At 46.4% G+C, this 16,247-nt stretch overlaps 1 protein-coding gene across 1 annotated transcript in view; it reads right to left on the bottom strand.

Annotated features, from left to right (window-relative positions):
- Window positions 1–2,535: 2,535 nt before the first annotated feature.
- SCN4A (sodium voltage-gated channel alpha subunit 4) overlaps window positions 2,536–16,247 on the bottom strand; it is a 100,300-nt gene continuing 86,588 nt past the window's right edge. Inside the window, exons 24-26 of the mRNA XM_060282321.2 lie at window positions 15,314–15,418; window positions 12,684–12,954; window positions 2,536–9,511 (exon numbers count right to left, since the gene is read on the bottom strand). Of these exons, the coding sequence (XP_060138304.2) occupies window positions 8,193–9,511; window positions 12,684–12,954; window positions 15,314–15,418 (1,695 nt within the window). The 3' untranslated portion in view covers window positions 2,536–8,192. The remainder of the gene's footprint in view (window positions 9,512–12,683; window positions 12,955–15,313; window positions 15,419–16,247) is intronic.

Raw genomic sequence — 16,247 nt, forward strand, 5'->3', positions numbered from 1 at the left:
AATGTTGGACTACAACTCCCATCCTCCCTAGCTAGCAGCATGGCCAGTGGTCATGGATGATGGGAATTATAGTCCCCCCCCCAAACAGCTGTAAACTGAAGTTTGGGGAACCCTGGACTAAGTAGGGTGCCATATTTTGAAGTGCAAAAAAGCGGAGACATTTGCCGACTTCTGCTTTTAACCATAGATCGCTATGACGACTCTACCCATGAAAAAGAGGATGTGCCCTGGAAAAAGAGGACATATGTCCACAATATACACCTAAAGCACACTGAACACGCGTGGCTTCTGTAAAATATCATGGGATGTATCATTTACCACTGGCAGAGCTACTATTCCCAGCACCCTTAAGAAACTAGTTCCCATTATCCTTTTTTTTGAGGCGGGGAGCCATGAGCTTTAAATGTATGGTGTGAGTGTTTATGTAAGGTGCTGCTGAGACCAGCACTCTTCTGCTGCAAATATGCTTGCTGGAAGACTGGAATTTTCAGAAAACCCATGACTATTGGATCCATTCAGGTAGTTCAAGAGCAGTGCAAGTATTTGCCGTTGTTTACTGGGAATTTACTGGGACCCAGGAGGCGCTGTGGTTAAAACCACTGAGCCTAGGGCTTGCTGATCAGAAGGTCGGCGATTCGAATCCCTGTGACGGGGTGAGCTCCTGTTGCTTGGTCCCAGCTCCTGCAGTTCGAAAGCACGTAAAAATGCAAGTAGATAAATAGGAACCGCTACAGCGGGAAGGTAAACGGCGTTTCCATGTGCTGCTCTGGTTTGCCAGAAGCGGCTTTGTCCTGCTGGCCACATGACCTGGAAGCTGTACACCGGCTCCCTCGGCCAATAATGCGAGATGAGAGCGCAACCCCAGAGTCGGTCGCGACTGGACCTAATGGTCAGGGGTCCCTTTACCTTTACCTTACTGGGAATTGCATATTCAGTGTTTGAAAAATAAGCTCAAATATGGCCATATGACTAAATTATGTCCATGCTGCAGTGTTATGATTCCGAACCAATCTGTTTGCGATTTTTTTTCTGAAGTTCATATGGTCTTTGTTTTTAAAAAGAAATACATGTGCATTCCTGTTCATGTGACATATTTCTTTTTGGCGTGTGTTCCTATGTTTTTGATGGATTAATAAAAACAAAACAGAAGGAACAGCTGCTTTTGCTCTCCTAGCCAGCTAAAGGGAACCTGGGAAGGGAGCAGACACAGGGGGTCCCTGAGGGCTGAGAATAATAACATGACGGGAAACAGAGTTACGATGTGGCAAAGCCCTTTCCCATAGCTACTAGAAGTACTTCTGAGTAACCCTCCATTTCAGATGCCCACCAAAGCTTCATTTGCACCAGAAGCCTGTGATATTTTTTAACAATTAAAAGAAGAGAAGGCCTCTGAGCATGTGCCAAATGCAGGACTTACTCCAGGACCCCATCCTGGCTTGACTTCTTTTCAGTTCCAGGGCTCAGCCCATAAGATGCAAAGCAGCAAAGTGAGCATAAATATTTGAGTATTAGTTACAGGTAGGTAGCCGTGTTGGTCTGAGTCAAAGCAAAATAAAAAAATTCTTTCAGTAGCACCTTAAAGACCAACTAAGTTTTTATTTTGGTATGAGCTTTCGTGTGCATGCACACTTCTTATTGGTATCTGAAGAAGTGTGCATGCACACGAAAGCTCATACCAAAATAAAAACTTAGTTGGTCTTTAAGGTGCTACTGAAAGAATTTTTTTTATTTTATTTGAGTATTGTTATAGATTGGGGGAGGGGGAATCCCCCTAAACCCTAGGAATTAATAAATGGTAGGATTTTGATTATTTGGGATGTGAATGGAAGAGGAATTCCTGAGCTAGTCCATGCAAAATGACCTGGCCAAGTGAGGGCCATTAAGAAACAATTCAAGGCCATGGAGAGCCAACTGGCAATGCAAGAGAACTCCTTCTCCCTTGCCCTGAGGTCCGAACAGAGACTGGGGGTTTGAAAGGTGGCCAGGGTAACTGGATTCGAGGTGACAGGAAAAGTGAGTTTTTAGCAGGCTGTTCTGGGAAGGAGTGAGAAAGAGTAGGATCCATCTTGGGCAGGCTGGCTGAAGGTTGGTTGGAAGAGGTGCCTTGGACTCCGAGGCTGTACAAGCCCCTCCTGAAATGACCATGCTGTAAGGTCTGGACTCCCTCCATGCACACTGAAATTTAGGTTTATAGGTTCATAAACCATATTTATTAAAGCTGCGACAGTCTCCGATGTGTCTCGATTCTCCAAAGGATTACAGACCCTGGGTGAGTGCCTGGAACCCCCCTGGGATTCTCGCAGAGTGTGGATGGTCGCACCCAACTTTTGTAACAGTATGAACAGATATTCCCTTTCTCATATCAAAATAATGGCAAGCAGCTCTTCGCCTATTGGGAAGGAAAGGACTTGGGGGGCATGTTTTGCAGGCAGGCTTAAGCCACATCACCTCTTTCTCTTTCTCTTTTTAAACACCAAGAAAGGCAGGCAGGTGCGGGTGGAAGCATTAGTAAGAAAACCAGCTTATAGTTCTGAATGTAACAATAGCTCATTTACAGTTTATTTTAAGAAATGTACAAAGAAAACATTGCACAATGTTATGGAGTTAAAGCTTTTTCTTTCTTTCTTTTTATCACAGAGTGTCACATAATGTACAAGCAACAGAATCTATTTGAAATGGAGCAGAGTCCTCTTTTCCACAGCTGTTCCACAGTTGAAAACTCTCGTCTCAGGTAACACAATTCCTGGATGGCCCCCTGCTCCGTGGAGTAGCTGAAAAAAAATTGGATTTTCCAGTAGGCAATTGGGAAACTCCAGTTTTGCCACTTAGGAGGAGAAACATCCCCAACAAGACTCCGCTGGCTAAAATGCAGGCATCCGATCCTGAAAGATGCCCCCAAAGAACTGTAGTCTCTGCTTGGAGAAGGGGGCGGGACAGGAAGATTACCTTTAATTGGGAGAAAGATTCACTGTGCTCAAGCAATAAGCCAGGTATCCATTAGCAGCGTTCTCTCTCATTCCCCCAAAGGCATGTGCAAAACCGAACCAGTGATTTTTGGCGATCAGATTAGACGCCGAGACAGACGCAAAGTTAATTTGGGGTGCAAAAAAATAAATTTATTCCAAAGTGCATTTTCCTACCTGAAATTGGCTTGCAAAGCTTCAGGTGGCTAGGCTTCTAATCTAAATTTTAAAAACGCATTCCAGATATTACCCGCTTTGAAGGATTTGGGGTGGATTACAGTGGTACCTCTACTTACGAATTTAATGTGTTCCGAACACACATTTGTAAGTCAAATAAATTTCTAAGTCGAATCCCATAGGAATGCATTGGGAGAAAAAATTCGTAAGTCGAAGCAACCCTATCTAAAAATTCGTAAGTAGAAAAAATCCTATCTAAACTGCATCCAAGATAGCGGACGGAGCTCCATTTGTAAGTAGAAAAATTCGTAAGTAGAGTTATTTGTAAGTAGAGGTACCACTGTACTATGTTTTATATATGCTGTAAAACGCCCAGAGTGGGCTGGGGAAACCCAGCCAGAGGGGCGGGGTATAAATAATAAAGTCATTATTACTGTATTATCATTATTAAGACTTGAGGTGCAGTTCATCAGAGCTTAAACCCAGAACCTAGTGGCAGTTCCGGGGTTCAGACCAGGGACGAGTCGAGTAAGAATATCGAGGAATGGCATCCTGATCAAGTGAAAGTCTTCTGTGTGCAAAACTTTTTTCTGAAGGGAGACCTACACTGGGTGCACACAAGCCAGCTGTGTGGGATGGTAACAGGAAGGCCACGGCACATGCATTAAAGCAGGCATTCCCAAACTCGGCCCTCCAGATGTTTTGGGACTACAATTCCCATCATCCCTGACCACTGGTCCTGTTAGCTAGGGATGATGGGAGTTGTAGTCCCAAAACATCTAGAGGGCCGAGTTTGGGGATGCCTGCATTAAAAGGACAATAAACACAGGGAGGACAGCTGACCCTATTAGGGTGCCATGTGTGGTCTTAGTGCACTAGACCTGTGGTATGTACCGTACAACTGCGCATACAAACAGGAGATGGAGCTTTTGGGTTCTGCTGTTGGCCGGGTGTGCGTGTGCTCGGATTCCCCCCTGCTCCGCTCCTCAGAAGACACATGGAATTGCCTCCAAATCCAGCGCCGATACCCCTTCCCCTTAGAATCACAGAATCATGGAGGTACCCACTCCAAGGGTCATCTTTCTAGTGCAGGCATCCTCAAACTGCGGCCCTCCAGATGTTTTGGCCTACAACTCCCATGATCCCTAGCTAACAGGACCAGTGGTCAGGGAAGATGGGAATTGTAGTCCAAAACTTCTGGAGGGCTGAGGTTTTAGGATGCCTGTTCTAGTGCAGTGTTTCCCAACCTTGTGCCTCCAGATGTTTTGGGACTACAACTCCCATCATCCCTAGCTAGCAAAACCAGTGGTCAGGAATGATGGGAATTGTAGTCCGAAAACAGCTGGAGGCACAAGGTTGGGAAACACTGTTGTAGTGCAACCTCCTGCAGTGCAGGAATCTCAGCTAAAGCATCTGAGACAGACGGCCATCCAACCTCTGCTTAAAAACCTTCAAGGAAGGAGACTTAAATATTTCAGGCCCTGTCAGGGGACCTCCCTACAGGGGGTCTCCCCGCATCATCCTGACCAGCACTTTGCCCAGCGAGAGCAGCAGCAGCGGGTCACGGGGAGGAAACGAGGATGGGAGCAGAGCGGAGGAGGCAAGGCTCAGCGATGTATCAGAGCTCCTGCACCACTCTAGCCAACAAGTAGGAGAGGGAGCACAGCCGCTTCCGGCGCCCGAATTGAGGCACGTGTCCAAAACGCAAGGTTAGAGGGCGGCGTTTCGGGGTGCCCAAGCTACTATGCTGGCCCCGGAGCAGAAGGGCGCCATTGCCGGATTCTGCGAGTGACTAAGAGGTCATGTTTTCCTCTATCTCTGCACTGTAAATACTATGCACGATAAAACCGTTAAAGACAGAACGGACTTGGGCGTGTTTACTCGGGAGTAGCCGCAACAATCCCCTGACAGGCCCTATCCAAGTTAATCCAATTAAACAATTCCTCGGCGCCATCTATACTTTAAGACGAAAGTATGATTATGATTATTTTATTTAAAAAAATCTGTTATTTTAAAAACTGCTCTGGAGAAGGTGAGGTGGTGGTTTTGTGATGTTGTGCAGAGTTGCCATCTGGTGGAAGGAAGCAGAATTGGTTTTTCCTGGACTCTACCCTGCAGAGAAGGTTGTACTGTACGTGTGGAGCAAAACAGACTGCTCTAGTTATGCATGTCTATACATACCCACTATCTAGCGAATTGTTTGAAGTCCACAGGATGACACCCACCTACCCACTCACTCCTCATGGGTCAAGGGATGATGGCTAATTTTCTATTAACCTCAATGCTTCCATTGTCAAAACATCCTGCCATTTGCTGGTTCTATTTGAAATTGCTCAGCAAGCCTTCTCTGGGGGATATTTTATTTGCACACTTTTTTTTAGTGGTTAGGAAATTGTGCAGATTATCTATCTATCTATCTATCTATCTATCTATCTATCTATCTATCTATCTATCTATCATCTATCTATCTATCTATCTATCAATCATCTAAAATGAAAAGGTAAAGGATCCCTAGGTGGTTAAGCCCAGTCAAAGGCGACTCTGGGGTTGCAGCGCTCATCTCACTTTCAGGCCAAGGGAGCCAGTGTTTGTCCACAGACAGCTTTACCAGGTCATGTGGCCAGCATGACTAAACCGCTTCTGGTGCAACAAAATACTGTGACGGAAACCAGAGTGCACAGAAACGCCATTTACCTTCCCACTGCAGCGATACCTATTTATCTACTTGCACTGGCGTGCTTTCGAACTGCTAGGTTGGCAGGAGCTGGGACAGAGCAACAGGAGCTCACCCCATTGCAGGGATTCGAATCACCGACCTCCTGATCGGCAAGCCCAAGAGGCTCAGTGGTTTAGACCACAGTGCCACCCACATCCTTCCTATCTATCTATCTATCTATCTATCTATCTATCTATCTATCTATCTATCTATCTATCTATCTATCTCTGCAAGTGGAAAAAACAACAACAAAAGCTTTATAACCCGACTGGATTCTTACATCAACAAAACTGCAGTCCCCCCTCCCCTTTTGGGTGGGTGGCAGCCTTTTCAAAGTTCGATCAACTGCTGGAGGAGGTCAATGATCCACACTGCCCAATATACTGTTTCTAACAGATGGCAATAATGGTTGCCTCAGAGGTAGAGTGTGGCAAACAGAACAAATAAACCAATTTCTTATTGTCAGATTCGGTGGGGTGATGCAGGGCTAAGAGAGGGTAGCGAAAACCGGTACTGTTTCCGTTCTTAAATATTCATGTGTCTCCCATTATTTAAACTGGCTGGGCTGAGGGCACAAGCCACTGGGAACATCTTCTTGCGTGGGTGCAGTTGATATAAACGGATGTTTACCAGGAATATCTTGCCTTTGTATTTCTGGGGGGCTGGTTCAGGAAACTATTGGGTTATCCAGATAGCAGGTCCCTGAAGTTCAGCCTCTGAGATTCCCTTTCCTCAACCCTGCACATGGGAACAAACCAATGCAGACTCCAAGCTTCTATGCTTCTATACCCCGCCTGCTGTGTGGACTGGGGTGGGGGGGGCAATGTGGGGAAGTGGTACCGTCAGGACAGGACTTTGGGGCAGAAGTCCAGGACTCCATGCAGAAGAATGAATCTAAAATTACTCAAATGCACCACTGATGGAGCGGAGGGAGAGGCGAAGCAAAACGGCCTATCATTTCTGAACAGAATATATAGTACTATGTAAAAGCGCAGCACATCTTCCTAGGTAATTGGTAGAGAGTGAGAACAATTTTAAAGCTGACATTAAACCCTGAGAACAGATCAGCACATTACTTTTGCTATTTATTTATTTTTACTTTTAAAAAATAAACGAAATAGAGCGTTCAAATGGTTAAGACTCTTAATTGCACTTTAAACCATTTCTAACACAAAAAAAATCTTGTGAGTCCTTTCAAATACCCGAAAGGAAAAAGCTGAAGCAAGTTTTTTTTTTTAAGACATTGTGGATTTTTGTTCACCAATCTGTCCCCTCATTTCAATTATTATTCAGCTCCATTCACCACACCTTTGCATGCTGGAAACAATCCTAAGCCAATTGCATATCAGTCTGTTTTTAAGAAATACGTCCTTTTTTCATAAGAAGTCAGCTCCACAGAGCCCTATCCAGATGTTAATGTCTGAGAACCAGTACAGACGGCAGTTCTTCACTGCTTTTGGGAAAGCAAACGAAAATGGGTGAAGACAGAAGTTTTCACAAAGTTTGTCCAGCAGATAGCAGTTGTTAAATGCAGGGCTCTGTGAATTCTACTTTCCGTGATCGTATGGGCACTGAATTCGGCATCTTTAAAACCTCTGCTTTTGTTGAAAAAGCAAGCAGGTATCTAGGCCTTGAGGCTGCAAACATAAAGCTTGAAAGTTTTTTGTATGTGCATGTCTGTTGCATGCCAGTGATACAGAGGCAAGTTTTTTGTTCGCCCCTGGTAAGCAGAATAAATTATGCAGAATATGCAGCCACGGGAAAATTTGTGTAATTGATTCAGGCCACAAAACCCAGTTTTTCATACCTTTTTCTTTTTAAGTGAAGCATATACACAACTCTGGTTGAGTTCCTTAAAACTGGTCTTCTGGTTCCATGCCTAAGCTTGAACATGGCAGGGCTGAAATTATGAAGACTTGCATCTCTGGCCATTTCCTTCTCTTCTGACTCTTCTTCCAAGACTTCTTAAAAACGCTAGTAGGGAAGCACTGAAAACAGAACTGGCCCTGGAACATGTGACACCGGACGTCGCCTACCGTTAAACTAAAACACCTGTTCTTTTCACCTGTAATAGAGATCATTCACATTAACCTCATGAGGAAAAAACGAGGCATCTTCGCTCATTGTGGCAAATTTGGACGACAACAACAACGACAAAACCCCAACTTGAAACCAGAAGAGGCTCTGTTTCCAAAGTTACGATGTTGAGCTGAGTACCGGGAACCTAGTAAGAGAAGGTGGTTAGCTCACTACAGCACATGATTTTGGAAGGGCCCCTGCGAGAGAAGTCTTTTGGATCCGGGTGCCAATTGACGGTTGGCCAAAAGTGCTTTGCATTATACAAACGACTCTTTCACACCACGTTTGGTGCCCCCCTTCTCTTTACTTTTGCTGGGATCGTCTTCCTTTGTTCCGCTGGGATCTTCCTTCTTCTCTTTCATTTTCCTGGGGTCGCCTTCTTCCTTTTCCCCACGATCTGCCTCTCTCTTGGTTTTGCTAGGGTCGTCTGTAGTCTCTGCGCTGGCGACTGGTTTGAGTTCAATAGGTGGGGACGTTTCTGGAAGCACTTGGGTGTCTACCTCTGAGCCTGAAGACCCATATATTTCATTCATTTTCTTCGCAATCAATCCTTCTTTCTCTGGGGCTCCTTCCTGCAGGGTCTCCTCATCCTGGCTGTGCCTGTACATGTAAGAGGCCTGTTTCATCGACCGCCTTAATAAATACCGTCGAAACGCCCGCTGGATTTTGGTGGCACACACCTCCTCCTGCTTCCTTTTCAGTGTGGTGGTGATGGGCTCGTAGGAGACCTTTGAGGGGTTGGCAGCCATAAACTTCTCCTCCATGGACTGCTTCAGGGCATCCATTTCCCCCGAGTCTCCCAGCACTTCTTTGGTAAGTGCAAAGAGGATGTCCAAGCAATGTATCTTATCCCCAGGAACCATGGGCAAGTCCAAAGTGATCAGCTTGATCTTGTTGGGCTTAGGGATCCGCAGCGGAGGTTGCAAGGTATCCGTAAAGTCCGAGAGTATGGCGTAATCAATGAACTGCGTGGCTTCAGTGTCAAACTTCTCCCAAGTCTCATAGAACATCTCAAAGTCGTCTTCACACAGAGGTTCGCTGCTCTCCTCCGTGGCAACGTTGAAGTTCTCCAGGATGATGGCAATGTACATGTTGACCACTATCAAGAAGGAGATGATGATGTAGCTGCAGAAGAAGAAGATGCCAATGGCAGGGTTGCCGCAATCGCCCTTCACGTGGCTGCCAGGGTTCTGCAGTTCGGGATCACAGTCCGGGGGGCCGCTGTTCAAGATGGGATTCAGCAAGCCGTCCCAACCGGCTGACGTGGTGATCTGGAAAAGGCAGATGATGCTGTTGCCAAAAGTCTCGAAGTTGAAGATGTCGTCCACGCCAGATTCCTTCTTCACGTAAGCAAAGTTGGACATCCCAAAAATGGAATAGATAAACATGACCAGGAAGAGGAGGAGGCCGATGTTGAAGAGCGCCGGCAGCGACATCATCAAAGCAAAGAGGAGCGTCCGGATACCTTTGGCTCCCCGAATCAGCCGCAGGACACGCCCAATTCTGGCCAGCCGGATGACCCTGAAGAGGGTGGGCGATACGAAGTATTTCTCAATGATGTCCGAGAGGACAAGTCCTGAAAGACAGTTGGGAAGACGTCATTTTTTTCAGAAGCTCTTGACCATCATCAAAAAGATATTTTTTTTAAAAAAAAACTGTTAATAGCAACTGGATTTGCAGAGGCAGGGGGCCTTCTCGGTAGTGGCACCCGCCCTGTGGAACACCCTCCCATCAGATGTCAAGGAAATAAACAACTGACTTTTAGATGACATCTGAAGGCACCCCTGTTTAGGGAAGTTTTTAATGTATGATGCTTTATCGTGTTTTATCGTAAAATTCTGTTGGGAGCCACCCAAAGTGGCTGGGGAAACCCAGCCAGATGGGTGGGGTATAAACAGTCCTTTCTTTCCTAAAAAAATGTTTAGGGGTACTCTCATTTTGACTCAAGAAAACCACCATTTTATAGTTCAAATTGGGGGAAATAAATACAGTAAATGGACAAAAGTACAAAGATTCACAAAATACCCCTGCGTCCTCCCAGAAAAAAAGCACTGGGTATAAATAATAATAATAATAATAATAATAATAATAATAATAATAATAATAATTATTATTATTATTATTCACACTGTAGAAAAAGTTCCGTCTTTTGTTCTAACAGCAAGCTAAACTGAGATGTCAAAGGCGCAAAGAAGCACGAAAGAATTAAAAGGAAATGGCATTTTAAAACACCACCATCTATCTGATAGGGACCTATGAGCTTATAAAATGTTGATGGCGTAAAGCAGGGGTGGACAACCTCAGGCTCCTGCTACAACCTTGGCCCACCTGGACGGGGTCATGAGCCCATCTTGCTGAAATCACACCCACCCGTCCACCAGGTGATGTCAGGGACTGGGCAGAGGAGGAATGGTAGAGACCGCCTCCCCAGCCTGACCCTTCCGGAGAAGACAAAGAAGACAGTTCAGAATTACAGCAGAGGTTTGAGGGAGGTCACAGCTCAGAGGCAGATGAGGGGAAAAGCTGGGAAATAATGGGAGAGGAGGAGGAGGAGGAGGAGGAGGAGGAGGAGGAGGAGGAGGAGGAGGAGGAAGCACCAGGGGAGAGACAGCTGACGGACTCAGCATCTTTAGAAAGCATTCCAGACCCGCCCTCTCCCAGAGAGCCTTGAAAGTAGGAGAGCAAAGAGCTCAAAGGCAGAGGGCAGTTCTCAGCACCCGGAGCGATGACTCATGAGAAAGTGGGAGAGACAGAGGGGGGGATATTCACTCGGGGCATCGCCATTATTCCGAGAGGCTGCATTCCCAAGCCTCTCTCTGTGAATGTTGAATAAAAAGCAGCTGGTAAGAACTTTTCCTTGTCTTAGCCGTTCCTGGCAACCCGCCCTGGGGGTTGGTTCCTCTGCCACCTGACATGGGGGGGGAGGAGCTGACAGCAGCTGTTGGGAGATTGGATCATCAGCAGAAGGTGAGTGGGGAGAGGGGATTGATCCTGCCTGATTCAGCTGTGTGTGCCAGTTTCCTAGTCAAACCCCGCGGAAGCAGGGATCACCATCATGTCTGTAGCCCCGCCAGCCAGCTGACTGTTGCCGCTTGCAAAGTACGCACAGGGCTTTGCGGTGTTTGCTCGTCGGGTGATGTGTGGCGTTTACAAACCCTTTTTTGGGCCCATCTGTGTCTTTACCTGCCCCGCACATATCCCTGATGTCAGGTGTCAGGCAGGTGGGCCTCACTTAACTGAAATGGCCTTGCCAGGCAAATGAAGAGGCTTGGCAGGCTCACAGGCTGAAGGTCCCCCACCACCATAGGCGCCAACTCTTAGGGGCCGAGGCAGTTTTGGTTCCCCGGTTTTTGTTCGCCAGGCCCCCTCAACGTTCAGAGTATGGGAATGTTAGGGATGTGGATTAGGATATATTATTAGATAGATCCTATCCAAGCTTGTGTTAGCAAGCTTTCAATATCAGCAGAGTGACATTCCCCTTTTGTGCGCAGCACAGCATGTGCGTTAGATTCGCTAGAATCTCTATAACAATATTACACTTCATAGTTCAATATTACACTTCCTGGCAAAGGTCCCCTTTGTCCCTCTTAAAAGAAATACACAACACAGTGTTTATAAAATAAGATAGAGTTTACTTACAGTTTCATCCTGAGTTACAGCATAATCTCAGAAAGGCAGGCTTGCTTAGAAAAGTTACAAGTATATATACATCTAGAGACTACTTAGTAAAGTAAGACTCCATTTGGTCTCACTCTTGGCTGCAGGCCTAGAGTGAGAACCATGCTAACTAGAGATTCTCTGGAGATGTGTCCTCATCGAGGGAGGAAGTAGCTAAGAGAGAGAGTGATTGCAGGCTAGGGCTTTTGTCTAATCCAACTCATTTGCATGTCTGAGGGAACAGGAACTGACCTGTAGTCAGGTGTCCCTCCAGGTGAGTTCCTGTTAGTGGACACTCTAGGAACTGTTGTGACTTGTCTGCCCCAGTGTTCCATCCCACACAGAGGACGTCGCCCAATGTTGTATGTGCAACATCCAGGTATCAGGACATTGGGACTGGAGAAGCTGGCGCCTCTGCCCACTGCTGAGCTACAGAATAAGATTTCTCTAAAGAGAGGAGAATGTGCTTCTAGGCGGAACGTGGTAAAGATGCTCCTATGTAACCTCCACTACTCTGCTGAACGCCTCTGCCCTACTATTCCCCATTATGCCTACTGTCAGATTTAAGATTCAGGTAGGTAGCCGTGTTGGTCTGACGCAGCCGAAATATATATTATTATTATTTTTTAAAAAAATTTGTCCAGTAGCACCAAGAACAAACTTAGTTGGTCTCTAAGGTGCTACTGGACAATTTATTTTGTCAGATTTAAGAGTTTTTAAGAAAGAGAGCAGGGACCCAGGTGGCGCTGTGGGCTAAACCACTGAGCCTAGGGCTTGCTGATCAGAAGGTCGGCGGTTCGAATCCCTGTGACGGGGTGAGCTCCCGTTGCTTGGTCCCAGCTCCTGCCAACCTAGCAGTTCGAAAGCGGGAAGGTAAACGGCGTTTCCATGTGCTGCTCTGGTTTGCCAGAAGTGGCTTTGTCATGCTGGCCACATGACCTGGAAGCTATACGCCGGCTCCCTCGGCCAATAATGTGAGATGAGCGTGCAACCCCAGAGTCGGTTACGGCTGGACCTAATGGTCAGGGGGCCCTTTACCTTTACCTAAGAAAGGAAATGTTGCCCATTGGCCATCTTCACATTTTCCTCACCTATGATGGAGATAATGACCACGACGAAATCAAAGATGTTCCAGCCGACCGTGAAGAAGTAGTACCGCAGGGCAATCATCTTGAGGAAGCACTCGGCCGTGAAGACGACAATGAAGACCAGGTTGACTTGGAAGAGGATGTTTATCTTGGTTTCGCTTTGGTCGTCTGTTTCCACCATCATCGTCACCATGTTAAGACAAATGAGGATCATGATGACTATATCAAAGGCTTGTTGGGTCACAAAGTCAAAGATCATCGCTTGGTATTTGTTCTTTAGTAAGGTGGAAGGCAGGCAGGCAGGCACGGGTGTGTGAGAGAGACACAGGAAAGGGACAAAGACACACGGGAAGAGACAGACGAGGGAAGAGAAGAGAAGAGAAATGGAGGAGAAAACCCCACACAAGAACGTTCAAACGGGCAAAGAAATGGGAAAATACTCAATCGCCCAGCATCCAACCCCATGGAACATGATCTAAGAATGGATGTGTATGTGTGCTCCAAAAAGTTTTTGTGTGGAGTAACAGGACAGTGTGCTGGACTTTGCCTGGGAACACAGCTGGCTGAATAGGAACCTCACTGAGATGATTTGAGGCAAGGAACCAACTCTCAGTCTAATCGAGCCAACAAGGCTGCTATAAAACAGGGTTTCCCAAACTTGGGTCTCCCGCTGTTTTTTGGACTACAACTCCCATCATCTCTAGTTAGCAGGACCAGTGTTCAGGGATGGTTGGAGTTGTAGCCCAACAACAGCAGAGGACCCAAGTTTGGGAGACCCTGCTATGAAAGTAACATAGAGAACAACCCATGAATTACTCACTACCTTTGAGCTCTTTGGAAGAACTGTAGGATAGAAAAGGGAGGGAGGGAGGGAGGGAGGGAGGGAGGGAGGGAGGGAGGGAGGGAGGGAGGGGAAGGAAGGAAGGAAGGAAGGAAGGAAGGAAGGAAGGAAGGAAGGAAGGAAGGAAGGAAGGAAGGAAGGAAGTTGTTTTTGTTTTGAAAATTCTGAGCCTTCTGTAAAGTAAATGCACATAAGGTTTATTTATACTGTCCTAACCATGAGGAAGGGCAAAAAGCTCTGTGGCAAATTGAAAGTTTGTCCTCTGATCCTCTGTTTCAGACAGACACTTGCCTCCTTTGATTTTCCTAAGCCTTTGCTCAGACCCTCTTTTAAGAGATGCCTGCGGTCATTAAGAACCAGCAGGACAGAAATTCCCTGACTAGTCCAAAAGCAGAATGGTGATCCTGTGAATAAGACTCTTATGAGTTGTATGTAGAAACACTATGTGTAGTTTTATTTGTTTATTTGTTTCGAAAGAAAAACTTTAATAAAAACGGCATTTTTTCTTTCTTTTTCTGCAGCCTAGATAACCTCATGGGCAGAAAATACACGGCGCTAAGAAAAAAGAAATCATAGGCTTGTGCAAGAATGCAGTGGTGTTTCAGTTTGCATTTTTCAATAAAGTAAAAATAAAAAGCTTTAAAATAAAATAAAAAAGGAAGGAAGCAGTGGGGAGTCGAGGGACTTTGATCTCAGCAGAAACTGGGAAGCAAAAGTGAGATAGAAGGAAAAATGGGAAGGTTGTGGTATGGTAGCAGGGGTGGAGAACAGATGGAGATTGCCTGCGAAGCAATTCCAGGTCTCCCCTTCCCCACTCCCTCCCTTGTTCCAAATAGATTTACAAAGATCTGCAACAACATCAGGGGTGCACAGGATCTGCCAGGGCCGTCTCAAGCGTGTCGCGCGCCCTGGCACCGTGGTGCCGAGATTGCTCCGGCGCCCCCCGCTCCGCCCCGTTTCTTGGCGCAGCTGGTGGGCGGGCGCAGGGTGCAGCACGGCGCCCCCCTGCCGGGCCGGCGCCCTGGCACCCCGCGCCACCCAGCCTACACCTAGAGCCGGCCCTGGTATCTGCAGGCAGGTGTACGCATCCTCTGTTGTTACGAAACCCAGAGCCCTGCATTCCCTTTCCTGCAAGAATCTTGGCTCAGCGCACAAAAGGAGGGTCTCTTATTCACACATCAAGGAAACTGGCATTTTGTGAGCAAATGAATGTTGGGCACCTTGCGACTCTGGCTCTGTGGGTGCCGGAATTCGAGATCTCTCGATGCAATGGACAAAAAGCCACTCACTCGTAACAGGGGGATACTGTGGCTGCACTTGCTGCAAATTACGTTTGCATTAGTTGCCTTGGTATAATTTCTCATGTGCCGTTTCCACTGGCTTTTAATTGATATGGGTCTTCTGCACATACTGCTAGTTTTATTGCTTTACTGCTGTGGCTTATAATAATAATTCATTATTTATACCCCGCCCATCTGGCCGGGTTCCCCCAGCCACTCTGGGCGGCTTCCAACAAAATATTAAAATACAGAAATCCATCAAACATTAAAAGCTTCCCTAAACTTGGGAAATTGTTTCATCCCGATTTATATTCCCGATTTATATTCTAATACGTTGTTGGGTTTTGTGCTTTGAAAAATTGTACAACCGTGAAACACAACATCATACAATATGCCAGAGTCAAGCCTTTGTTACGGTGCACTGTATAATGTTGTGGTTTATGGTGCAGTTATTGTTGGCTACCTTGGACCAGAAAGCTGGCTTCTCATTATTTAAGTAAATAAATAAATACCTGGGGCCTTGGGATGGGTTTTACCGGCTTCTTTGAGCCTAGCTTCTTCATGGCGTTGTAGTATTTCTTTTGTTCCTCTGTCATGAAGATATCCTTTCCTCCAAAGTAAAAAAGGGAATCACAACTTATTAGACATGGGAGGAAGTTGTTCGTTGCCGTGCCCAAGACCCACGCAAGGTTTCCGCAGTCTTTTGAGTGGCATCCCCAATCCACACCCAGTTTCCAGGGCTCAGTGTGAACCGCAGAATCTGCCTTTTAATTTATGAGGCTGAGCGATGGTAACTGGGCTGGATTTATAGAGTTTTGTCAATTTCGCTTGACTGCCTCCCTCTTTCCCAAACACCCCAAACTCCCCTCCTGGCTTTCCACTCGTAACATGTCTCCTGGCTTGTTCATGAGTGCTAGTTTATTTTCCTCTGTCGATCAGTTTGTCGCTCAACAGCAGAAGCCTCAAACGCTTCCCCTCGCTTCCATCCTGCCAAATGACGCTAACTCACTCTTCAGTGTCTCGTGAGTGCTTTGGATTTCTAGAGATGTCCCAGTTGTTGCCAGGCTACTCTATTGTGGTCTTATGCCTTTCCTTAGTTTAATTAAATAGCCCAGGACTTATCTAACTGGCTGCTCTCAGCTCTGCTCCATAGCTGTCTTTGATTGGCCCAATCCCAAAAATGGGTTTGGCCACCTTCTCCCTTCTCCCTGCCAAACCACTTCAGTCTATTAAAAGAAGGGCCCAGGAAAGTGAAAAGTTGTTCTTTCAGAGGGCAGGCAGTTTCCCTCCCTGATGCAACACACAAGTGCCTGCGGCTAACCAGAGGTCCAGGGAATATGTAGCTGTCTCTTTTTTTGAAATGGCTTGATTCAATGAAAGCACTGCAGGGGGTTGGACTAGATGACCCACGGGGTCCCTCTGCAATTCTATGGTTCCATTATTTTT

Source organism: Zootoca vivipara, chromosome 12 (assembly GCF_965207765.1).
Source record: "Zootoca vivipara chromosome 12, rZooViv2.hap1.1, whole genome shotgun sequence".
NCBI classification, from domain to species: Eukaryota; Metazoa; Chordata; class Lepidosauria; order Squamata; family Lacertidae; genus Zootoca; species Zootoca vivipara.